The sequence below is a fragment of the Caenorhabditis briggsae genome, assembly GCF_000004555.2.
Source record: "Caenorhabditis briggsae complete genome, chrX, whole genome shotgun sequence".
Taxonomy (NCBI): Eukaryota; Metazoa; Nematoda; class Chromadorea; order Rhabditida; family Rhabditidae; genus Caenorhabditis; species Caenorhabditis briggsae.
The window spans coordinates 11,101,905-11,126,847 of record NC_013491.2 but is presented as its reverse complement, the minus strand read 5'-3'; the positions used below and the strand labels follow the sequence as shown (position 1 = coordinate 11,126,847).

At 38.6% G+C, this 24,943-nt stretch overlaps 5 protein-coding genes across 5 annotated transcripts; 1 reads left to right on the top strand and 4 right to left on the bottom strand.

The window, feature by feature from the left end:
- Positions 1 to 135: 135 nt before the first annotated feature.
- On the bottom strand, positions 136 to 2,579 carry CBG14751 (the record flags this gene model as incomplete). Its single annotated transcript, XM_002644701.1, has 11 exons — positions 136 to 234; positions 319 to 531; positions 579 to 704; positions 753 to 885; positions 1,266 to 1,346; positions 1,393 to 1,466; positions 1,514 to 1,648; positions 1,694 to 1,804; positions 1,850 to 1,922; positions 1,973 to 2,248; positions 2,299 to 2,579. Coding segments are annotated over 11 exons (1,602 nt in total), but the record flags the coding sequence as incomplete, so codon positions are not given.
- A 2,334-nt stretch (positions 2,580 to 4,913) lies between these two features.
- On the bottom strand, positions 4,914 to 10,264 carry CBG14750 (the record flags this gene model as incomplete). Its single annotated transcript, XM_002644700.1, has 12 exons — positions 4,914 to 5,015; positions 5,070 to 5,122; positions 6,868 to 7,072; positions 7,116 to 7,312; positions 7,362 to 7,458; positions 7,505 to 7,667; positions 7,716 to 7,925; positions 7,971 to 8,068; positions 8,122 to 8,219; positions 8,265 to 8,331; positions 9,465 to 9,637; positions 10,096 to 10,264. The coding sequence occupies 12 exons, from the start codon at positions 10,262 to 10,264 to the stop codon at positions 4,914 to 4,916; spliced, it is 1,632 nt and encodes a 543-aa protein (XP_002644746.1).
- A 467-nt stretch (positions 10,265 to 10,731) lies between these two features.
- On the bottom strand, positions 10,732 to 13,583 carry CBG27751 (the record flags this gene model as incomplete). The annotated part of the gene is made up of 9 exons (XM_045239765.1): positions 10,732 to 10,871; positions 10,960 to 11,064; positions 11,386 to 11,667; positions 11,715 to 12,080; positions 12,528 to 12,756; positions 12,807 to 12,901; positions 12,952 to 13,107; positions 13,165 to 13,392; positions 13,439 to 13,583. 9 exons carry the CDS (start codon positions 13,581 to 13,583, stop codon positions 10,732 to 10,734), a joined length of 1,746 nt encoding a protein of 581 aa, XP_045099590.1.
- A 2,969-nt stretch (positions 13,584 to 16,552) lies between these two features.
- Positions 16,553 to 17,590, top strand: Cbr-sft-4 (the record flags this gene model as incomplete). Its single annotated transcript, XM_002644699.1, has 4 exons — positions 16,553 to 16,621; positions 16,672 to 16,979; positions 17,078 to 17,389; positions 17,446 to 17,590. 4 exons carry the CDS (start codon positions 16,553 to 16,555, stop codon positions 17,588 to 17,590), a joined length of 834 nt encoding a protein of 277 aa, XP_002644745.1.
- A 711-nt stretch (positions 17,591 to 18,301) lies between these two features.
- Positions 18,302 to 20,520, bottom strand: Cbr-sym-3 (the record flags this gene model as incomplete). Its single annotated transcript, XM_002644698.2, has 7 exons — positions 18,302 to 18,488; positions 19,180 to 19,321; positions 19,389 to 19,516; positions 19,804 to 20,000; positions 20,140 to 20,253; positions 20,322 to 20,423; positions 20,473 to 20,520. 7 exons carry the CDS (start codon positions 20,518 to 20,520, stop codon positions 18,302 to 18,304), a joined length of 918 nt encoding a protein of 305 aa, XP_002644744.2.
- Positions 20,521 to 24,943: the final 4,423 nt, after the last annotated feature.

Here is a 24,943-nt window from a genome sequence, read left to right as displayed (position 1 = left end):
AATAGACGGAGATGAGAAGAGAGGAAGCACTACGTAACTGAAAATGAGCTCCAATGAGAGAGATCATCAGGGGTGAGAGAAAGAGAGAAAAAGAAGAAATCGAAATTTATTATAATTTACAATTACGAGTTACTTTGGGAACTCGACAACGGTGTGAGAGTAGGTAGATGGGTTGAAGACCATCTCGAGTTGATCGCTCTCCACTCGACGTCCATAGTAGCGGTTTTTGAGGATCTAAATAATGAATGTTATTCAAAATAAGAAAATATTAGGAACTGAAAATTAGTAGCCCCCGAAAATTGAAAAAAAACCACGTACGTAGAGGAACTTTCTGAATTTTGAGCGATCACGATCATCGCGTTTCCGCTGGATGGCCAAAACGTTATCGGCTTCTTGGGTGACTCGAGCGGATCCTCCAAAGTGCTGGACGTCAATCTCAGTGTCTCCATCGGTCTTTCTTGGGTGAACAACCATAGTGATGTGGATTTGGTTCTGGGTAGCCAATTGGCGCATGTATCCAACGAAGCGGTCCTGAAATTGTTTATTATCCGACGGTCTAACTGACAGTAATACTGTACCTGGAGGTGGAAGCGATCCAAGCCGCTAGACTTCTCGTCGGCCATCATACCCTGATTGATCAAAAACTGAAGATTGTCAATGACAACGTGCTGGATTCCACTATTCTCCACGTGGATTCGAATAGCCTGCAAATTCAACAAAACCTTCTAGTTTCTGTTCAAAAAACTATGTACCCTTGCGATTTCATTAATCGACTTTTCCATAAACTCCTCAGAGTCTAGCATTGTCAATGCAGAGCTGGAACGCTCGAATCTATCAAGCCACGAGTTGATAGAATTGCTGTACTCGACACGATGAAGAGGAAGTCTGGAGGCAGTTTTTATATGAGAAATCGAATGTTCTCCGGAAGTCTGAGCAAGGCAATCAGAAGAAGAAAAGACGCATGCTAGACACTCCATTCACTCATCCATACCCATGTCCGTTTCCCTTTTTAGAGAAAACTACCGTGCAAAACACGCGTTCAATAGGATCGACAACTGCCTCGCGCACCACGAAAAGCATGTTTCTACTTAGCTAGGCTACCATTAGACGGTACAACTGAAAAGTGGGGAATATTATTCTACTGTAAACACAAAAATTAATAACAGAAACAAGTATTTATCTGCTAGATTAGGGAAATCCCTTGGTAAGTTTTCAGAGTTCAAACTAATCAAGGAATTCCTTCTTCTACATTCTATGATTCTTACTTTATGCCATTTTTATACGAGTTAGTGCGCGCGAGGCTTCGAAGATGTGATGGACTGCAGACACGAGAAATGTTAGTAAGAAAGTTGCAAGCCGAAAAAAGTGGACAACACACTGTACCACACTTACCCGGCATACTGGACTAACATCCAGTGGAGAATCTTTTTCTCCGGCATTTCGAAACTGCAGAAAAGTGTGCGAACCTATAAGCTACCGTATTCTGAATGAATTGTTCCGAAAACTACAGTACCCCTTGAGTGAAGAGATCGAGTGAGTATTCGCACAAGAAAGTTGTCTTTCCATTTCCAGTTCCTCCAGTCAAAACGGTCATCTCTCCAGGGCGAAGACCTCCGAGGTACTTGTTCAGCACTCCGAAACGTTTCCACTGGAAAAATAACCTGGTTGATTTTTATATTCCAGAATGACTTACTTGACCGAATCCAACGATTCGGTTTGTCGAGTTCAGAAGATCGGAACGGATTCCCTCACGCATGTCCAAATCTGTCATTGAGCGGAAACCACGTTCACGCATACGAACAACCTAAAAAAATTAGTAGAAAAGAAATAACTAACAAATAGGGTGTACCGAGTTAGAGAGTGAGTTGCGGATAAGACGATGGTCTCCGTTCCGGACCAACTCGATGGGGCGCTCCTCGTTTCTAAAGTTCAAAATTTAGGACCTGACTTGCTCCTCACCATAGTCACTCACTTGACAAGAAGGCACTTGAGAGTGTTCAACGCACTTCCCCAGTCCTTGGCATAGCTTACATGTTGAATTGGGAACCACAAGTAGATCTTGTCAAACTCCTCCAAGTAAGGTAGGACTAGTGGGTCCATGATCTCCCCATGGGGCAGAGCAAATACTAGCGCTTTGGTGGCCTCGTAGATAGCCAGGGCATCACGCTCGTTGGTAGTGATCACAACACTACGATCGGACAAAGTTGCCATATGGAGTCCAAAGACGCCACTGAACTTTTGACGAACACTGAAATGAATCCATCACCTGGAATTATATCTTTCTGGTTTGGTTCTTACGAAGTTTCATCAGGCAATGGATAATTTTCCTTCTCCATCCGATCTCCAACCTTACGGATTAACTTTAATCCCATGGGAATACGAAGACGAGATGTCATTCCACGGTAGCGTGGGAACAAAATCGCCGGTTGTCCGTAGGTGTCCGTATGAACACGGACATTGAAACGAGAAAGAGTCTCGAATGAGATGTTCTCGATTCCCAACATTCCTTGGAGTTGCTTGAAGATCGTGAAATCGTGACCACTGAGATCAGTGATGTCCAAGCTGCTATCCCAGTAGCGCTAAAACGGATGAGTATATGAAAAGCAGGGGCGGAGAGACTGTACCTTGATATCCGGATCAGGTGGAGCTCCCATCGAATCCGATGCGTCCAATCTTGGAGATGGCGCGTCAGAACTGAAAACCCAAAATACAGCACAGTAAATACTCTGGTAAATTTCAGAAATACATTTTAATCTGAAATTTCAAACCTGAGAAACTCAAAATTTGGATCTCAGAATTAAAAAAACTCAGATTCGAAAAGGTCGGTATGTTTTCGAAAAAGTACCTATTTCCTCGAATAGAAGCCAACCCGAACCTGTTCACTTTGAGCTCGTTTATTTCGATTCTGTGAAAACCACTAATATTTCAAATTGTTTATCAAATCACCAATATTCTATCAGTTCACGAAGTTTTAATATCTTTCACAGAAATCGAAATAATTGATCTCAAAGGTGACAGTTCGGAAGAGCTTCTATCAGAGGAAGCACGGTAGATTCACTCTAAATACTATTATCTAAATTGAGATTCACGACTACATCTCAGGTTACTGCAATTAAATAATTAAAACAGCTACTGAAATAGTGTACCACCAATTAACTCAACATAGTAACAACTAATGAGCACGATATAAAATATCCCCACAAAAAGAACAAATCCTCAAAACAATCTAAAACCTGAAATCAAAATCTGCAATCTGATTCATGGATTCAGAGCCTGTGACTGATCTGCCTGTCCTTGGCGCTGTCTTCCTTGACCGTCTCCGTCGCCCAGTGAAATATTCGTCGTCGCTATGATCAAATGGTGCTTCGTCGGGACTTGGTAGAATAGTGTAATCATCCATATCAATCCATGATACGGCTTTAGAATTCAGTGGTGGCAAGAACCCACTACTCGATGATGATGGAGCTTGATGGAATTGATGTTCTAGAATTCGTCGCAATATTAACAGACGAGGAAGGAGTTTTTGGGCAAGAATGAATGGGGTGCCAAAACGGGAACTGAAGCACAAAAAGCGGGCTGAGATTTTGGATGTTTACAAATCGCCTGGTGACTGGGTCCAAAACAAGAAAAAAGGAGCGACTCTGAGGTGCCCCACTAGCAAACAATAATTGTTCCCCCGCGCACCGGGACGAAAAAATGTCCCATTGTGCTCGTCCTTTGGCCCCCATTCTTTATGATATTCAACAATTGCTCCTCATAGAAAATTGGTTGTGACTTCAGCATTTTTATCTAGAAGTCAAGGGAAAAATGCAAATAAGAATACGGGTCGAGGTATTTTTCATAGAATTTTCAAAAAATGTTTTCCAATTTCCAGAAGTTGGACAACATCCGTTTTAATTATATTTTCGAATTTCTTTCCAGAATGGGTGGCGCAGAAAAAACTGCAAAATCAGACATACCAAGTGGGTTATAATGATTATCCTCGTCAGAACTCGAATACATGTATGATTTCTTTGATACTCTAGATACCGGTCGTGACTTTGAGCGTTGCATAGTAGGAATAATCAGAAAGATGAGTATAAGGAAGATGAACGTTTGAGTATGAATAAGTTCCAAGTGCAAGTGAAATCGACCTCAAACTAATAAACAGTTCGGGGCAGCGGGGCGAAAGAAAAAAAAAACTGAGAGTTGATGGCGGGTGGGCCCACACAAAGACGCTTACACCTCACTTTTTGGAGCAGCCAATAATCCTATGGTTGAGTGAAGGTTTGGTGGAGCAAAAATGCTCTTAAATAGAAAGAAAGCTATCTTCGACTTTTTTGTGTGGTGCCCCTCTCCCTCGTTCAGAGGGCCTTTTTATGTTGGGAGCAATGCGTTAAAGGCTTCCTGGATTTTTGGTGGCTCACTAAAACTCAGAGGTGCTCTCTCTCTCTCTCTCTATTCGTCTACCTGAAGTGCTTTCATTGTCTTTTCCTCCCAAACCAAGAGATATATTTTTTGGTTCCTATAAATATCTTTGGATATTACGAAAGTGGGAGGAGTAACTTTAGTAACTTTTTCGACTCAAGATGGAAAGATTGGGACTTTTTCTAAGAGTTCAAAGATTCGATATCGATTTTACTATACCTAGCTCATGATTAAAAAATATAGCTCAAGTTCTTTGCGACCTGATCGAAAGAAAAACTGATTGACATAATTTTGAACACAAAATGAAACCAAGGAGCTAAATTCTGAAAAGTTTACATTTTCAACAATTACAACACCATAAAACCAAGAAAGTAACGAAAAATCCAAACCAAGAAAAAATATGACAAATGCTTGGAAGACTATTAGCCAAACAAAATGAATGACTTCCGGAAGTCACTTATGTGCTTGTTTCTCTGAAATAACTTTTACCAACGTGGCTATAGGACTCACTCGTCGCGGAACTTCCCAACTTTGTTCCCCTTTTTCTTAGTGTCGATTTTATCCATCAAATTTAGATAGCTCACGCGATCGTACAGATCGGAGTCGAGCTGGAAACAATTTTCTTGGATCATTAGAAAATTTCAAAAAGAAAGAAAACTCACTTCGTCTTCCATGGTTTTCAGCTGCAGTTTACTTGTAGACTTTGACAATGTACCTAAAAATTGAAAAAATGAATTGGAACACAGAATTCTAGGTGAACAGTAAGGTGAAAATAAAAAAAACCAGACAGATATACTCAAAGGATTGTTGTCAAGAAGAGTAAGACAAGCGGGCGGAGTGATGGGTGGGACCGAAGAAAGGGATAAGAATAGGAAGCTCAATTACTTGTATCGCCGACAGATACACCTTTTTTTCGGCGCGACGGAAGGAAATGTACAATCGTTTGAGAAGGTAGTCGAATGTGAGACTGGTAGGGGATAGAGAATGCTATATATGATTGCAAGCAATTTTTATACTCTTTCCCATAATATCCATCATCTCAAAAGTATACATTCCGCCTTTCCGTCTCCTTTTCCTTTTTTCATTCGTACAGCCCATCATCGTTCTATTATTTTTCCCGTTGGGTTGGCACGAATTGGTACCCCTCCACCGGAATCCCCAAATTGGTACACTTCTTATGAGCAACCCACCTATACATACCTTTTCTTTTCTTCTTAATAGTGTGCATCTTGGGAAGAAGAAGAGGACGAATCGTAGCAACGTCTGCACTTTCAGGATGCTTCTCTGAATGCCGCTCACGTTGATTGTTCTCAACCGCACTTCCTAGTCTACTGTTACTTTTTTACGCTTCATATGCCACACGTGTGCGTGTGTACAAAATTGTCTGCGACCGTTGGACTCGGTGCGGGGGCTCAGGAAAATTGCTGGCGGGCAGGGATAAGTTTCATGGAGAAAGGAGGAAGAATCAAACTACAACATGTTAGGGGTCTTTACAAACCAGGTGGTTATTTTTTGAATTGTCGAGGGGCCTAATTGTAAAATATTAGGTTGGCTAAAAAATAATGAGTGGCGCGTTTGTCGGAACGTATTTCTCTATCCAGGAAACATTTTTGCTCCTTCTTTTTTTTTATTCAAAAGAGCGTTTCTTCGTGCATCGTTTGATATATAATTTTAATTTGCGATTATGTTTTTTCAATTGGGAATTTCGTTTAGAAAACGTCGTTCCAAAAAATGCGCTGGTAGGTACAAAATTAGGTTAGTCAAAAATGCCGCGCAAGCTCTTCTTTTTCTCTCAAAAGTATTCGAACATGATTCTCTATAAAAGAATTGATTCTGACGCTGGTTTGAACGTTTTCATAATGACGACGAAAGCTTGGAAGACCGTGAACACACCGTTCGACCAAAAATGATTAACAGTATCCTCCTGAGAGACGCAAACGAATCGGATCCTTGTCAAACAACTCGAAGTCTTGCAGAACCGAATTTTTGTACTAATAGTACCATTGAAACCGCTCTGTAATAGAAAAAGTCCATTTTAAAATGTGCTGTGTGAAATTAAAAATTTCTGTGCGTTTTCAGTGGAAAATATTCCGAAAAATTCAATTTTCAAAAATTTTTTTTACTTTTTTGGATTAAGAATTTGCGTGTGTTTAGAGATATTTTTGCTGAAAATTTCCTTAAGTTTTGAACAAGAATTCAACGAATTTTCCGATGGAAAATCGGAAAAAAATGACTGAAAAAAAGGAAGGGCCGCTCTTATTGAAGGGATCCTGTGATAGAACAGTCCTTCGGAGGTTACTTATAACAACATTTAATACTGGCCCTTCTAATACATCTTTTACGGCAATACAATTGGTTTCACTGTTTGTCAAAAATCATTGATTTATTACACCCGTGAAAACTAGAGTTGAAAAAACAGAAATAAACTGTCAAATAGAAAATATATTACAATTTAAACACCTAGTCCTAACAAATGAACGCATTGCTTCAGTCCGGTGGACACTTCCTCTTCTTTTTCTTCATTTTCGCTATCGAAACTTCCGTAATAGTCATCACTATTATCTCCGGCTGACTTTTTCGCTGGTGCCTTTGGCTTTGACTTTGTCTCATCCACTTGATCGTAGTAATCTGGTGATCTGCGGAATCGCTTAATGGAGTTAAGCTCCTGTAAATTATTTTCTTATTATATTACGACAGGATTCTTGCACCTTCATAAAATTGAATTTGTCAGTGGAAAAGAATATTCCATTCTCCAACTGCGGCACTTGAATCGGCTGCAAAATCAATGAAGGAACTGATTTGAAAGCGAGTGGCGGAGCTGGTGGTATGGTAGGTGGTGCGAAGAATGGCATCGGTGTCCAACTTGAAATCAAATCATTTCGAATTTCAAGTGGCTGGAGTGATTCTGAATTAAAAACTTGTAAATTAAATGAATTTTGATTAATTAAAAAAACTTGATTCTGGATTACTGCTCCAAGTTTTTGAGCCGTGTGCTGTTTGCATAGTGATGGTTGGAGCTGCAGCACGGCTGTCGTAATCAGCCCATTGTTTCTGAATCGAGCGATGTTAAAATTCTGATTTCTCGTGATCTAGTTACCATATTATCATCATCTTGCGGCTTGGTAGGATCATCCATCATAGGTTTCTGTGGTTCGTCGTTTGATGGTTCATCAAAATCAGGAATCACAGTAGTTGGTGGCTCTGTAGATGGTGGAGCTCCCCCTTTAGTATCCGTTGGTTTCTCAATAGATGTCATGAATCTAAAATAATTGTTTTGGCAACATCTTTGTAGATTTATATTAGCTCACTTATCAATAAGTTGGAACCCTTTTGAAAATAGTTTACATTGCGCCTCATCCATTCCTTGCTCCTTACAAACCGCATGAACTGCGTCGGTGTTGCTACTGATAGTTTTTCGAAGTTTAGCATCTCCAAGAATTTGAGCAGCTAACTGAATGTTTCCAAAGGTCGGATCTTTTTTGAAATTCTCTGCTGAGCATGATATGAAGCGGCAAATACTGGAATATAAGAGAGTAGGAGCTATATTTTGAGCTGCAACTCACTTGCTGTTTCCTTTACATAATGGAACATCGTCGAGAGCTGTTCTAGAATGTGAACCTAAAATTGAAGAATCCCTCATATCATCTTGAGTTGGTGCATCCTGAAAAATTGAGAACCATTAAACCTCATAGCACAAGGGCGAGAATCACTTACCGGTTTTCTTAGCATTCCCTCATTTTGAATAGGTTTCGATGTGTCAAAAATTGGTCGCACTAAACTTAAAGCTCCTGATATGATATCATCAATAGAAACTGTAAATATTACACGTTTAATGGGTTTTCTCTCAAATGACTCACTTTGTCGCTTCCGCCTATCTGATGCTACAACGGAAGCGAAAAACAGTAAAACTAGTAGAATCCTCATCTGAAATCAATCAAAAAATAATTAGAACTATGATCCATAAAAAAAATAGAACACCTAATTCGGGGAAAGATAACGATAACGAGGTTAAGGAAAAGATCACGCTGACCGATAAACGGAAAAAAGATAAAACAACGGTGAGTAGAGGGAGATATAGTCTTTGTTGGGTCATAGAAGAAGCAAACTGGATCATTTGATAAAATGATGGCGGATGACACATGTTTTAGTGAACTTACACAAAAATGAGGGTGCGATAAAGAATAGTTTCGACGCTTCTAGAAATAACCAATATTAGAGAGGTGAACGTCCTGGCCTGGCTGTTGTGTGGGTGAAAACTTTTTCCTAAAACCGGTCAATGACGAGATTTGTTCTCTGCGCATCCTTCGTAACCACGCTTTCCTACTTTAGACAAGCGCATGGGAAATCCTCTAAATTTTGCATGCGCTGGTTGATCGATCGCCCGAATTACTCCGGTTATAGTAGGACACGATTGCCCCCTATTAATCCAATGATGTAATTTACGGATAGATACGGCGGATAGCGCATCACGTTTGGATAAATTGGTGTCACGTTTTTTTTTTGGGACAACGGGAGAGATTGGAGAAAAGTTCAAGGGCGCTTTCTCTCGAGGGGAAATTGAAAACTGACTAGTCAATTGGAAAAAAAAAAATCAAGAATTGGCTGTAAAAGTGAAATTGCGATACGTGAAAGTACAACAGCTGGTTACAGGTTTTTTGTGCGATTTCAAATTTGCATAAGCGGTTTGCAAATAAATAAAGTTTGACAACAAATGAAAAATGTTTACAGTAGGATAAATTTAAAATCGCGATAACAGAATAGAATTCAGAAGCAAAACTTTACACTTTTCCCAATAAATATTTCAGAGAATTAAAAACTGACAGTTACCAAATAGAAAAAAAGACAAATCAATGATTAGAAATGAAGAAACTTCATTGACACTGTCTGCGAGTACACTTTCCATGTTCGATTGGAACCACAGTTGTTACACAGAACAAGACGACGGCCGCCGACGACGCACGGAACCGAATTGGGAATGGATTGAAGATTCCCGCCTCGAAGTGGTTCGGGTACTGAAATGGGTCAAAGTTCAAGGTTGTTCTTCTAAAAAATGTCACCTCAACATTCTTGAACAACGATTCTTCCAAACTACATCCATTGTCATCAATAATAGGGTATGGCTGGAATCCAGGCTCATCGGAGCTCAATGTGCAATTCACCACTTGAAGACAATTTCCGGAAATTGGTTTGCATTTTATCTTGTAGTAAATCTCATCATCCAATGATGCTCCTAAACAAATTCTTACCAGTCTCAGTTTATACAGTACCGGTTCATAAGATATACAGAATCGTGTTTTTCAGTTGATTTTTGGCTATTTTGACCATTTTCAATAATTTGGAGCTCGGCTGTCAAGCTTCCACTCACTTTGAAAGCTGTGGAAAATGTAAAACAGACAAAAAAGATGAAAAACTTTGATTTCGCAGAATTTTTCGAAAAATCCTAGTTTTTCGGATATTTGCCATTTTCTGAAGAACGTTCAAATATCTGAAAAAAGTAGGATTTTTCGAAAAATTCGTTGAAGGCAAGTTTTTAGTCTGTTTAAGGGCTTATTTCACATTGTCTAGTGTTTTTAAAATGATTGGAAACTTGACAGCTAAGCTACAGACTCCTGAAAATGGCCAAAATGGCAAAAAAATCAACTGAAAAATACGGTTTTGTGTATCTTATTGAGCAGTACTGTACATTACCTGACACCACTTGTCCATGAGGTCCTTTCTTGTGAATTGAGAAATCGCAAGTAATACTATTCTCCACGGTTTTCGACAACAAATTTGGTTTTTGCTTCGATTTATAAACAGAATCGACTTTAGCTAAAAAATTGAGGATGAATACGAAGACGACAAGTTGTTTGAACATAATTTTCTATGCGGAATCGATTCTTGTATTCTGGAGATATCGACAATTGAAGTAGGTCATTGCGTTCCGAATGATGTGTTTGTTGAGAGATTTATTAGTTTCCTTCCCATGTCGGCTAGATTATCAAAGAAGCATAATGGAAAATATTTTCACCAGACAGGAATCTTCATTTTCAGCGAGAGACAAAATGTGGAATGAATTGAAAAAACAACTGGGAAATAGGAAAGTTGATATCTCAGAAACAACAGTTGTAAGTGAGAATGGAAAAAGTAAAATCTAGGTACTCGTTGACAATTTTTGAAAAGAAATCCAGTGAATCTAGAAAAGTGAAATTATAGGTGTTCAATAAAAATAAACGATATACACATTCCCAAAGAAAGGTATTCACAGGCGACAAAGTTGAGAAAAATAAACATTTTGAACTCGTTGTTCACTATTCTTACACTGCTACAGTATTTCTATTGGATTTATTTCTTGGTGGACATCTTCAACATATCGCTGACCATATCATCTAGACTCGCAGATGACGATGACGAGTTAATTCCATTTTTTGATGAATCCACGTTGGTCAAGTTCTTATTCTCCATTTGACGTGTTGGTTGTAAAACTGAAATGAGATGGGATATATCTTTGGTCTGTTTTGTTATCTATGTAGTGATTCATTTGTGTAAGGTTGTAATATACTAGAATCTTACCAGATTGAGATGATGTTGTTGAAGGTGTGGTGTGCCTGTGCATCAAATCGTCAAAATCGAATAGGTCTCGTGAAGATTGGGAGCGGACTTCAGTTTTGTGTTCCGCTGAAATTGAAGGGAACTTGAAATACATTAATCAGTAGACTCCTAAAATCTCTGAATTATACAAGGCGCCCGATGAGTAGGACCTGCTTTAATTCTGCAGTCTAGCCAAAACTAGGAAAATTATCGATAATGTGTGAATTCAATTTGATTTTGAATTTAAAACACCCCCCCCCCCCCAATTGTTGGGTATCCCATCATTTTTGAAATCTACGTACCACGAAAATTATATTTTCAGCTTTCCAGTAACCCTCCAAAAATTGAATTTTAGGTGATTTGTTGTGTTGTTGTTGTTAAGTTTTCGCTTCCAAACTAAAAACTTACTTGCTCCTGGCCAATTTTGCAAAGACAACAAATCATCACTATGCTTCGCTGATAAATTGTGAGATGCTTGTTCTCCAAATGGGTCAAATAAGTATTTTTTGTTTGAAACTGGAGGAGAAGATGCTACAGGTGCTGAGTTGAAATCACCCCACTCATTTCCAGCAGACGATGATCCGTTGTCCGTAGGCCAATCAGCTTCAAAAGTGGAAGATGGAGGCGCGTGGGATTGCACTGCTGGTGCTCGTGGAGTTGTAACTGCTGGAGAGGGTCTTGGTTGTTCTCCTAGAAAATAACGACAATAATTTGTTTTTTAAAGTTTTTCCACTTACTTTGCTGTTGTTGCTGCTGCCTTTGAGATTTCGGTACCATCTTTGGAGACGTCGATGGATGGCCAGCGCGAACTGGTGGCGGTGTTGACTCTACACCCCATCCCATCTTTGTTGTTTGCTGCACGACACTGTTTTTGAGGGAGGTCAAGTTGGAAAAGAGTTTGTCCTGCATAGTGAAGAATCCCTTTGAGGCTTGAGACTCGATTGACTGCTCTGATTGGACTGATTGCACATTCATCATATCTAGGATATCCGAGAAATCAGTTTTTGCTGCTAGCTTGGGGTTTTTCTGCATTGCATTTTTCATATATTCCTCAATTTTCTCTGCGGTGATTCGCTCATCTGGATTTGGAATGAGGCATTTTGCTGGAAAAGTTTAATATAAAATTGACAAAATTGAATGTACTGTGTTTCTCATGTTCATAACTTTAATCAGTGATTTAACGGTGCTATAATTTCTTATTATGCTCCAATATTAATCTACAACTATCCCCAAAACAAAATCCAATGAACGACTACTGTAAAACTGATACCAAGATAGTAATAAAAGTTTTATATGTTTTGCGCTGTGTAGAACTTGCAATAAAAAGTGTTGCTTTCTTTTGCTGGTGTAGCGAAAGAAAAAACCGTTCGTTGTTTGAATTGCAATTCTAATAAAAAGAATGAAACAAGGTTCTTCTGAACTGAGAAAAAAACTCTTTAGATAGACTAGTTTTAACATACTTTAAATTTTTCATCAAAATCCAAATCAACAAGATGCGGATCCTCGTCCTTTGTGAGCAAGATCTCATTATTGTATTATCAAAAACTCACTGATCAATTCGGCGAACGCTGACAATTGATTTTGTTGAACTGGAGGTGGCTTCTTGTATTTTCCATTGATAATTGCAAGGGCTGATCCGTCAAATGGATGCTCTCCAAAACATACAAAATATATCAAACATCCCATGGCCCAATTGTCTTGTTGCTTTCCAATCGGCCAGTTTGAATACACGTCACACACTTCCGGAGATCTGGTAATGGGTGTTGTGTACTTGAACATCTGAAATTTCATCCATCACTATTGTCTCTTTCTTTTTTCTTCAATGTTACCTCTTCTTGAATAGCTAATCTCTGCGAATTCGAAAGGGGTGCCATCTCGATGGACTTCGTTGTTGCACTTCCAAAATCACACAATTTGAGCTTTCCTAAAAAAAGGATCAATGACTAATTGAATCGGAAATGGAAGAAAGCTAACCATTTCCGTTGATGAGCAGATTCTCAGCCTTTATATCCCGATGGATGACTCCATTAGAGTGCAAGTAGACCAATGCTCGTGTCGTAAAGTAAATTATGCGTACGACAAAGTCGACGGCTACCTCTTTGTACTTCAAAAGGACATCGGCTATTGAGACTGGAAAATGAGTGAGGTTAGAATTGCTGAACAGCTGGGAAACTCTGGGAAACTCACATCTACAGTATTCCATTGAAATTTTGTACTCTTTCACGGATTTATTGGAGTTTCTAGCTTCACTGGACGCGTCGAATAGTTGAATGATGTTTTCATGTTGTAGCTTCTTCATCATTTCAATTTCATTATCAATATCCTTGGTTGCCGCTGCATCATGACTGAGCATAATTTTAACTGCTACTTGCTTTCCTTTGTTGTTGGACGCCAAGAATACAGTTCCAAATCCTCCTGAAAGGAAAATTAAAAATTTATTGTTTAATGTTTTCCAAGTTACCTTTGGCAATTACATTTTCCACTCGATAACTGTTACCGTTGATACTGAATGTTTGGCCACGATCGTAGAGTTCACTCTGCTCACCAGTGATGCCCGTACCTCGACCGACAGATTGAATCACACCAAGAGCGCGGGCGAATGCCATTCTGAAAGCTTTAAATTGGCTACCAAAGCCAACCTATAAGGCAATACCGGCCAAACGGCATGTTGAAGTTAAGAGAATACGGAAAGAGTAGCGGGGAAGAAGAAAAAAAAAAATAGAATAGTGAGAAGAAAGGCGTCAATAAAAGAAAAAGTCCAGGAAAGAAACGGGGTGGATCTGATGAAGAGGAAGGAAAAGGGTGAGCAAGATGGGGAATGAAGAAAGGAAGAAGAGGTGGAGTCGCTGGCAGAAGTGCAGTAGCAGAGCAGTATAGTAGTCGTCGAGGAGTGACAAATGGAGATTGGCTAGGTGAGCATCTTCAGTAACCTAGAAACAATTTTTGGTAGCCTAGAAACTGTCTAGACACGCTTTTCTTCACTGACGCATTTTTGTCTGACAGCTCACGAATGATCCAGGTTCAAAATTTTTCGGTCAATTGAAAAGACGATCGTCACAGAGCTTTGATTTTTTTGCAAATTATTACTTAAGGTTTTTAAAAAAATTACTGGTAATTTTCTGAGTGGAGAAAACATCAAAAAAAAAGATTCTCCACCCGCTCCTTATGAAACTAGAGCAAGAGAAATGAGGAAAATAGGATAGACGCATTTCAAGTGGAAATGTATCCGTGCTAGACGGAGCTCGGGGGAAAATTAGTATTTTTCTGTTTTTTTTTTCTCGTCGAGATTTTATAATTATAAAAAAATCGGTTTTCAGGCGGCGAAAACGAGGTTACGAAAAAATGACTGTGATTTTTCAGCAGATTTTTAAATGAAAAATGGAACATAAAGGTATTGTTAGTTTTGTTTTAAACGGTAAGTTTGCGCAATTTTACAGTTTCACTTGCCTTTACGGCATGAAAAAATAATACAACACTTGAAAACTGAAAGAAAGACTTACTAAAGAGAATACCTTGATTCCAGCAATTTCTCCTCGCACATTACACTAAATTCATTAGAATACTTCAGTCATTACGCTGGAAAATCAATGCCAAAAACACACGTTGCGAACAATGCGCCCCACTTGGCCCCCACCCTCCTTTGCACGCAAAACGCGCAAACGATCGGTGATTGGTGCGCGTTGTGCAACACACAACCGATCAACGTGGAACCAGTTGTGTAGCTCTCTTGCTAGAAAACCAATGATGAGGTTATCCGATTTTTTTCACTTCTTATTGTTTTCGATAACAATGTTGTCATTTCTACTTGTGCTTTTTATCGGTTCATTGGTGGGTTTTCCTTGTTTTCCTCGTTTCCAGAGCGGTTTCTCTAGTCGGGAATCAGTCGCACGCCTGTTTTGTTTGGTAGGTGGTGCCATGTATGCTGCTTTTTTGACGTTTTTTGATAGTGTCAATTCCACTGCGTTTTTTTGCTGGATTCCAACCTCACAGCTACCACATCAGCTCGCGTGCGGCTGCGATGGCCTCTTTTTCTCCTGTTTTGTGCCCCACACTCCTCATCTTGCCTTTCACCCCAATGTCGGTTCAGTCTCCTAGTCGTTTATGTTTTCGTTTTCGTTTCTCCGAAACAAACCCGTTTTTGGAAGGGAGCGGAAGAAGAGTCACTTGGCGCTTCACTTATGATTATGGATCGAGACCTTTACTTTGAACCTATTAGAACCGGTTAGCGTTTCCCTTTTTTCCCCTATTTAGAAGTTTAGGAAGCCATTTTTTGGGTTGTTCTGTTATTGTAGAGATGCGATCGTTAGATTACTGGTGTCTCCAATAGTTCTGTTTCAATGTAGTACACAAAAAAACTACATCATGATGACGCACACACATACACACATTAGCTGATTTACTCTCGCGTTTGGCATCATCACAACGACACTTCCGCCCACGAGAGGCTTTTCGACGAATTTAATGAGATTCAGCCGTTTATAAATATTCGAAAAAATTTCCAAAATCTTGGGTTTGTTCAAATATTCGCCGTCAATCCTCCCTTGTCCATGTGTTGGCTAGTTTAATAAACAAAAAGTCGTGACCGCTTTGTATTGACATTGTGCAGCTTTGACGGTTTTTCCTCCTACCTGGAGAAACAGAGAGTCAAGAGAGACAGAAGGACAAAATGATTCGAAAAAGAGTGATGTTTTTGTAGTCTCGAAATTCAGGCGGTGCCTTGTTTGTTTCTTTTTTTATATCCAAATTCTACCCTCTTTTCTCTACTTCCTTCCTTTTTTCATCAACCTCACGTTGATTGTGTTAGTGAGCTCCTTTTCTCTAATTTGCGATTCAGAAAAAGAAACAAAAAACCCGAATGATGGGAAATTTGCGTGGGCTGAAAAAAGAGGAAGCCAACAAAAAAGGAAGGCTCTCTAGAAAACGCATACATATTTGTGTACACTTTGCTTCTTTCCTCTTTTCTAAATTTCGATATTCGATAGCATTTTTTCTGGTCATGCTACTCAAAACGACGCATTAGTCTAATGAATGTGTATACCAGTTAGTGCATATTCTCTTTATCTTATCTCTCATTCTATGAAATATCTCCTCCTTACATTCATCTTAATCTTATCTCCTCACTCTCTCTTCCTCTCCCTCTTTCTCATTTCCTCCAGACATATATTCGCTCCGCCAAATTCCAATCAAAACAGTTGTGTATATGTGTTTGTGAGTGCGTGTGTATACGTATCCGTGTTTCTAAGAGAGCGAGCGAGGAGAAAAGAGGACATATTGATCGGTTGACCTCTGTCTTACACCTCTGTCGACGGTCCAAAAGAGACGCAGACAGTAGCAGAATGCATCCTTTGTAAAGTGCACACGCCACGTGTTCACATTTGCAAGCCATTCCATCGTTTAGCTTTCAATCGAGAAGCTGTCTCAATAGTCTTCTTGATTATTCTTCGCCACTTATTCTTTTCTTTCTATCACTCGTCATGTATTTTATTTTATCAACCCGTTATCACTCTGCCTTTTTTCTATCCTCTTCTATGTCACATCACACATAAAACACAATTTTTCAGCTTGCCACGGGAAAATGAACCAGTTCCGAGCACCAGGAGGTCAAAACGAAATGTTGGCAAAGGCCGAGGACGCCGCTGAAGACGTGAGTTTTGATTTTGAAACTTAAAAACTCATAAATATGTCTCATTTCAGTTCTTCCGCAAAACGAGAACCTACTTGCCGCACGTCGCTCGTCTCTGCCTTGTCTCCACATTCTTGGAAGATGGAATCCGTATGTATTTCCAATGGGACGACCAGAAGCAATTCATGCAAGAGTCTTGGTCATGTGGATGGTTCATTGCCACGTTGTTCGTCATCTACAACTTCTTCGGACAATTCATCCCCGTGCTCATGATCATGCTCCGTAAGAAGGTTCTGGTCGCTTGTGGAATTCTCGCCAGTATTGTTATCCTTCAAACCATCGCCTATCATATTCTGTGGGACTTGAAATTCTTGGCCAGGTTAGTTTTTGAAGAACATGTACCATCTATGATTGTGTATGACTTGGTCTAGTCTCGATTCTTCTGCTAATTCTCTCAAATAATGAATTATGTTCTAGAAACATCGCTGTCGGTGGAGGACTCTTGCTTCTTCTCGCTGAGACCCAAGAAGAGAAAGCTTCGCTGTTTGCCGGTGTACCAACCATGGGAGATTCCAACAAGCCAAAGTCATACATGCTTCTTGCTGGACGTGTCCTTCTTATCTTCATGTTTATGTCGCTCATGCACTTCGAGATGACTTTCATGCAAGTTTTGGAAATCGTCGTTGGATTTGCTCTCATTACCCTCGTCTCCATTGGATACAAAACTAAGCTCTCCGCTATGGTTCTCGTCATTTGGCTCTTCGGACTCAACCTCTGGCTTAACGCTTGGTAAGTTAATTAAATTTTTGTCCAAAGCTCCTCCAACGAAACATAATCTATTGCAGGTGGTCTATCCCGTCCGACCGCTTCTACAGAGACTTCATGAAGTACGATTTCTTCCAAACCATGTCTGTCATTGGAGGACTCTTGCTCGTCATTGCCTACGGACCAGGAGGAGTGTCAGTTGATGACTACAAGAAGAGATGGTAGACACCAATCCACCTGCTATAATCGCTCCAGCATTTCTACGTCAAAAACCAGCATTACAGTCAAATTCCAACCTCTCGTCAAATAAATTTCTATTGTATAATTTATATAAAACTATTCTAATATGGCTTTTCTAACACTTTCCTTTACAAACTTCGACTACCTTGACTAGAACATTTTTTCTTCTCCCCTCTCGGTTCCCTCTCTCCACTGCTTCTTGTCGTAATTTTTAAAAGTTCATATCTATCCCTTTTTAAATATGTTCTTTTATTTATCTTCTATCTCTTCCTTCCTAAAATTTCATGGACTTTATGGGTTGTTTTCGAATAAAAACTCATTACAACTTTTTTTCTTTTCCTATCTTTTTAGTCAACTTTACCACTCAAGTCATTTCTGTGTCCCGTCGTTTTCCACACTCTTTCCCTTTGGTAGTGTTTAAAGAAATAAATTTATTAATGTTTCATTCATTCATTGCAGTTTATTTTTCAAATCACCCGAAACAACTAAAACAAAATTAGTTGGAAACAAAACCCTTGAGAGATGCAAATTGTAAAAAGTAAAATAGCTTGAGACATGAGAACCGTAAAATTTGAGCTACTTTGAGAATTTGAGAAGTTTGAGAGATTTCAGAATGCAAAAAAGTTGGGAATAGGCAGTCTATCCCAACAAATACAATAACGATACAGTAGAAAATAAGAAAGAAAAAATGAATATTCACATGTCATTGAAATGCTCGGCGACATAACTGGTCCGTTTTGTCGGTTGACGTGGAGTGACGAGCGGCTTTCCGTTTTGGTCCAAGAATTTCTCTATCACCAAACCCGTGTTGTTGGCGTCGGTTTCGTCTTCCGATATACGACATTCGGTGATGATTTTTGAAACCAGGTTGTCAGTTTCGATTCTGAAAAAGAGAGAATTTGTTTTATTGAACAAAGTTTGCGAATTGTTTTTTTTTTGATTAATAGGGAACATCGATTGATAAGACATTGTTCAATGAATCTAAGAAATGTTTTAGAATGGTCTATGAAATTGTAGCTCAATATTTTTTATTTCGGAAACATTTTTTGATCACCATATGAAGTTAATTTCTGAATAAGCAAAGAATTTTCCATTCAAAAAGTTTTATTGAGGATTTTTTACAAACTTGCCAACGGGCCGATTCCGGGCGGGCACGAGCCGGCTGATAACTTGTTTCCAAACTGAAATTGTGAGCAAAAAGCATACCAGACAATAGAGCTTGAAAAGAATTTTCAATAAAAATCAACCAGCTTCAAAAGCAATTTTGTGGTAGAAGCAGGCATTTTTAGGAAGGAAGACGATTTTTGCCCGGCGTCGTTATTAAATGAACCACATTCGGTTACTGATAAAAATGCTGGTTGACTTTTATTGGAAAATTTAAAGCTTCCCGATCACTATTATCTGGTATGTCTGTTTGCTCAAAATTAATTTTTCGAAGCGAGTTATCAACCGGCACGTTCCGGCCAGGAATCGACATGCCGATCAATATGTTTACTATATAATTTTGGATTTTTATAAAAAACATTTCACTCTGGCTTCTGCTATCCGAACTAATTCGGAAAAATCTTACTTACCTGGAATGCTGAATTTTGTGTGCTGACCGATCTTGGCTGAACCGACGGACTTGGCAATTCTGGTTGTTTCCGCATTGGTGAGCGTTCCGCCTTTCTATTATCTGCTCTTCTATTTGAGACGATGTCATTGCCGACGAGTTTTCTGAAATTAATTTCTTCTGAGAAAGTGTCGCTGAGAACGTCGAAGAATCTTTCATGCTAAAACTCACCAGGCGCTTCTTGCACCGACGGCTTGGGGTGTGACGATGTTCCTTCTTCTGAGTCTGTGTCATCGTCAGCTCGGAATCCATCCTCGATCATCCCATCTTCGCGAGGGCCAAATGTTGATAGTCGTGGTCTGAAACATCAGAAATTGTTTGTGATTCGATCACGATTGCAGTTAAGACATCTTTACAAAACTGAGTGGCTTTCCCCTCTGTCCAAGGCTGTGCCACGAATGGCCGAAGTTTTTTGATTTCGGTACTTTTCGGATAGGTAGGATATGATTGCTTAGCGACTAGTTATCGGTTTCTCAGTCGCTGAGCTTATTATCGAAAAATCGGTCTTATTGGTCTACAGCCGGCCGCGGCCACGATAAACACATCCTTGCCTCTATCACATTTATATATCCAATTCAAAACTTACACTCGGAAGAAAGGATCAGCACTCTGATGTGCCATTGCAATTTTGATAAACACTTTCGAATTATCTAGTCTCTGATTAGTGGTGTATCCACTGAGCAGATATTGTCTTGACATTCCTTCGATGCCGGACGCAGCAAACTCGGACAGGTTTATATCGATGAAACCGAGTTTGTAGAATGATTTTCCACCCTTTTGTTCCTATAAAAATTTCTGTCTTTCTCTGTTTTTTTTCAGCCTTTCTTGTTATTGTTAATTGTTTCAGTTAGTTACACGTTGGAACTACCGCCCGACTTTCATTGTTACACAGTGGTCTCATCGATTTTTCATTCGTTCTCACCTTTCTAACGGATACTCTACACAGACACTTTTCCAGTGTCCCAGAATTTTGATCGCAAGGAATTCGACAACAAAAGACGAATCGTGTATTGAACGAGGCACTGTGGTTTTTCACCTGAAAATGCATTGTTCATTTCATCTTTTTCTTGTGAAACAGCTGGAAATGCATGCCAAAAACCCTACCTCAACCCGTTCTGTCGACTCTTCAAAGGAACCCCCATCCAGCAAACGTAGTTTTCCGAATATTGTAGCGTTCACCAGTGGAACATCGGAAATGTGGCATACCTGGAACGAAAAATTGATTTTTCCGTCGATTACAGAGAAAAAGACTTACCTGAAGGTCCACTGAGAACTTGACTGTTTTCCTCTTGATAAATGCCATTTTATTCCATAACCATGGTACGAGGACGAGCTTTGCTGGAAAAGAAGGCATTATTTTGTTGATAATGAGCGGGAAATTTGTGTTGAGTTGTTATCTAACTTCGCTTTGTCGCGTGGGCATAATAAATGCACAACAGCGAAAAGTTTCAGTGATAAAAATATTTTTCAGGTGAGAAAAAATTATATAGCGCAACCAGCGGCAGGAAATTCAAAAAGCGCGGGCATATTTCATGAATAAAAAAACAGAAAAAGGATGGCCGCCCGTAAAACGCGTCAACGCGTTGTTGGGTCGATTTGGTGACGAGGGCCACGTTGTGCGTTGTAGACACGCGGATAAAGAAGAGATGTAGGGCAGAAGAGGGAGAGGGGAGATCTAGACGACAGATGGTGGAGATGAGGACCAAATGTCACCCCGGAGACCTACTATCTTTGGATGAGTTGTTTGTCTTTCTGCAGTTGAGTGGTGAGAAAGTGTGTAATTACGATGGTAGGGAATAGTAGCAAAAAGAAGGGTCGTGTGGTGTTACGAAAAAAGCTGAGAAGAACTGCTGATGAATTATATAATGAATTTCTCTGAAGAAAAACAAAAAAATTTTCGGCGTGTTTTTCCTAGACGGTGTATGAATAGCTTCGAATACCGAACACGCACATAACCATACAAAAGTTGACTAAGTTCACTTATTTTTAGTTGAAAATGCCGAAATTCGGATTTTCAAAAAATGCAGTTGATTTTGTTGGATGAAGCAGAACATTTTGAGATCTATCAAACATAAATATAGCTTTTTTTAATTGTTGACAATTTTTCGTAAAAATTAATCAAATTGGATAAACCATTTGAAAGTGTCAAGATTCTGAATCCATTGCTATTTCTTGGAGTATTAGAACTTGGATCGTTTCGAACGGCATATCTGATTTAGATGCAAGTAAGTGAAAATTATGTGAAGTTTTTTCAGAATAAAAAAAGAAAAGCAGAACTGATGAAGTTCTAACCAATAATATATATATATATATATATATATATATATATATATATATATATATATGACATGTCTCCAAGCTATCAAATTGAACTAAAGTAACTCGGTTCCCTTAAGAGTCTCTTACAAGTATCGATTTATCGTCTCGATTTTCGTGCGTATTCAGTTAAATTTTTCGAAATGAAAATTCTCATTTTTAGATTCTTTCAAATGGGAAGGTAACAAAAAACTTCACGGAAATCATAAAAAACAAAAAAATAGACGCGGAAAGCCAAAACTCTTTCACATCTCCGATTTTTGAAACAGAGTAATAGTTGATAATTGATTGCATCCACAAAACTACTCTTAACTAATTAAAAGCAATTTTAGCGAATAAACATTACGTACTAATGGAATATTCTTCAATGAGTTCATGCTAACAAAAATGAAACTCTTACTGTATTTAATAATTTTTGAATCTTTAAAAAATTTAAACACTTACTGACTGGATCCGAGAATTCAAAGCTTGATCTTGAGCAAATCCCAAGTGAATAATATTTGGGGTACATCTTTTTAATTTCTTGATAGTGAAGAAAAAAGAAAATATTCGAAAAACCTTGACGCTAAGACGTTTTTCACTTGTTTTCGCCTATCGGATCACACAATCTTGACGGATTAGTTTTTGAATATTTTTCCTCGCGGTTCGATTCATCTTCTTCACACTTTCACAGTTTTACGCTAGAGAAAGTTTGTTGAAATGTTTTTTTCTTAGAAAACATAAACTTATATACACTTTGCGAGGTTGAAACTTACCAGGATCATTAATATTTTCCAACCATATGTTCTTGAGATTCATAGTTTCTTCAGGGAATGAGTAACACAATGGATCTTTAGAGGGGATTTAAAAAGTACAAAATTTGTGTTCTGATTGGGACAAAAAAGAAGAAAAAGAATGCTTTACGGAATGCAATTTGGCATTTTAGAATACTCCCTTTTTTTGTTTTTTGCCCCCACTACTCTCTGATTAGCTAAATTAACTCTTCTTTGAAATAGATTCTGCAATTTTTTTTTGCTATAAACCTGGAAAATGTCTTTGTGTTAGCATAGGAAGTGTTGGGATAAGCATAATAATGTTCTAGAATTTCTAGACTTTAAAAGGCAGAAAAATGATTTTCTTTTTTAAAAGCCCGCCAAACTTTTTCACCTGGTTCATTAACTGAGAGAATATAAACTTTTGAGCTGAAAACTTCAGCCGTGTTCCAAAAGAATGTAAAAAAGCCATTGCATATAATTTCAGAAGTTATGCTTTCCGATAATGTGTTTTCTTATCCTTTTCCCCACATAACTTGTTCAATTTTTTTTTTCGGTTAAAAGTATCAAAGAAAGCAAAAACCAAGCACCTGATATTGAACAACAACAAAGTTCGATCAACTAAATGGGAAACAAGTATCAAATATATAAAAAAAACAACTAACCGGCTTTGTGGGTACTGAAACGCGACGCCATCGAATTTTCAGTTGTTCCAGCGCGGCACCATTCTGAAAAAAGAGCTTTTTGTTTTGTTTTGGAAAAAGTATACTTTGCTTCGGGCAGAAAGAAGGACATATTGCCATGGTTTCTGTTTTGAAGATAGAATTTTTTTGGAAATGAGAATAGAGAAACCTCTAGAAGCAATGAATGAAAAACCAACACATGAACGAATGAATGAATGAAAGGTATTGATTTCAATAGAGAATTAATTTGAAACCTTGCGACGATTCTAATGAGAATACATCGTTTGAAAATGTTTTTATTTTTCATAAGAAACAAACAAGGTCAAGTAAAACTACTAAAGAACACATTTGTTAAATGCAAAGTGTATTTTAAAACGCTGGACATTCCATGCAATTATCTGATTCTAATTGTTTCAGGGGTTTTATCGTAATGGCATGATCTCGAAAAGAAACAGAACCTAAGAAAAAATTCAAACGTGTTCTAACTGCAGAGAACAACTGTTAAAAGAGTATAAATTCAACGGCAGACTGCCTAAAACGAGAGTAAGAGAATTGAATTAAAAAAGGTAACTGACTTAACACTGGTGGAGACACGCAACAACTGGCAACACAGAGATGGAAGTGTAAAAAAGAACAAAAGTTGTGATAAAGGGGGAGCGCGGACTTGGACAAATATTTGGTGAAGTGAGAGGCGCTTCGAAATATTGCCCTAACGTCCGTTGTGCAATGAAAAATGTGGGAAGACAGGTAGAATGTAAGTGAAAAAAATTGTATGAGTGTAGAGGAGCGATGGGAGAGCTAGTCCCATATTCTATGAAACAGATGTTCTAGTGTGTACAGAGACTAGGGCGAGAATGAATTTGTCTTGTGAACATTTTCTTTCTTATTCAGTGCTCAAATCATTCAGCTGAAATGGAGAAAAATAATTGGAAAATGGGAAATAAGCAGAAAAAAGAGAAGTTGTCACCTTGGTATGACATGTATCCCGATGTTGACGCAATTTGTAAAGCCAATTTAAAATTCATCCAGTTGTATAAGAAGAGTGAACTCCAAATGATGTATGCTCAAGGATGAGAAATATGTCAAAAATAGTCATATTTCCGCATATATGCCAAAAACATATTCTAGCTTAGAATATCTAATGTACTTTTAGGTCAGGTCAAAGCATAAAAATCTTAATGAATGAGCTTATTTTTGGAACCAGAAAAACGTATTTCACGATGATTTGAGACTGACAAAAACTCCCCAGAGAGTCCAAAAACAAACAAGGAAGTGGGATAAAAAGTTCTGCTTGTTAACACGGCTCTTATGTATGTTTGATGGGTCCTCTAACACCTAACGTCGAACTTTTGAGCCCTTCCACAAAAAAGGATGACCTCAGAGCACACACACAAAAAGGTAGCGCATAAAAATGAAGAAAAGAAGAAGGACAGAAGACTTGTTCGTTTTTTTCTATACTCCTCCAAGCCAATCCATCCCAACCTTTTATGGATGATGTCATGGAAAAAATTGCCGGCGAAAAGCAAGAAAAATTGAATTTTATTTGGGGATGTTCAGCGTTGATTTGACACCTTTGATTGGCGGTGGGAGGAAGGCTGTTTGCTCAAATGAATCCGGATATGAGAACAAACAAGATAAGAGACACACAAAATGAGTGGCCACTGATTGCTGCTCCTGGGAGTTTTGGCAGACAGAAATAAGCGGAAAAATTTAACAAGGAATTAGAAAAAATACCAAGCTAGCCGGATAAGATCATTTCCCAGGAAAAATTGGAGAAAAACGTTCGAAAAGTTTTAGGGGTAAACGAGGAATCATACATAGACCAAAACTTGTCAAATTTGTCCTCGAAATAATTTCACAGACTTTTGAGATTGGAAATAGAAGTTTTAATACGTTGAATTTAAAATAAATTTGAAGAAATATTCGGAATAACTTTAAAAATTGAATTTTTCAAAAAACATGAAGATTGAAAGTT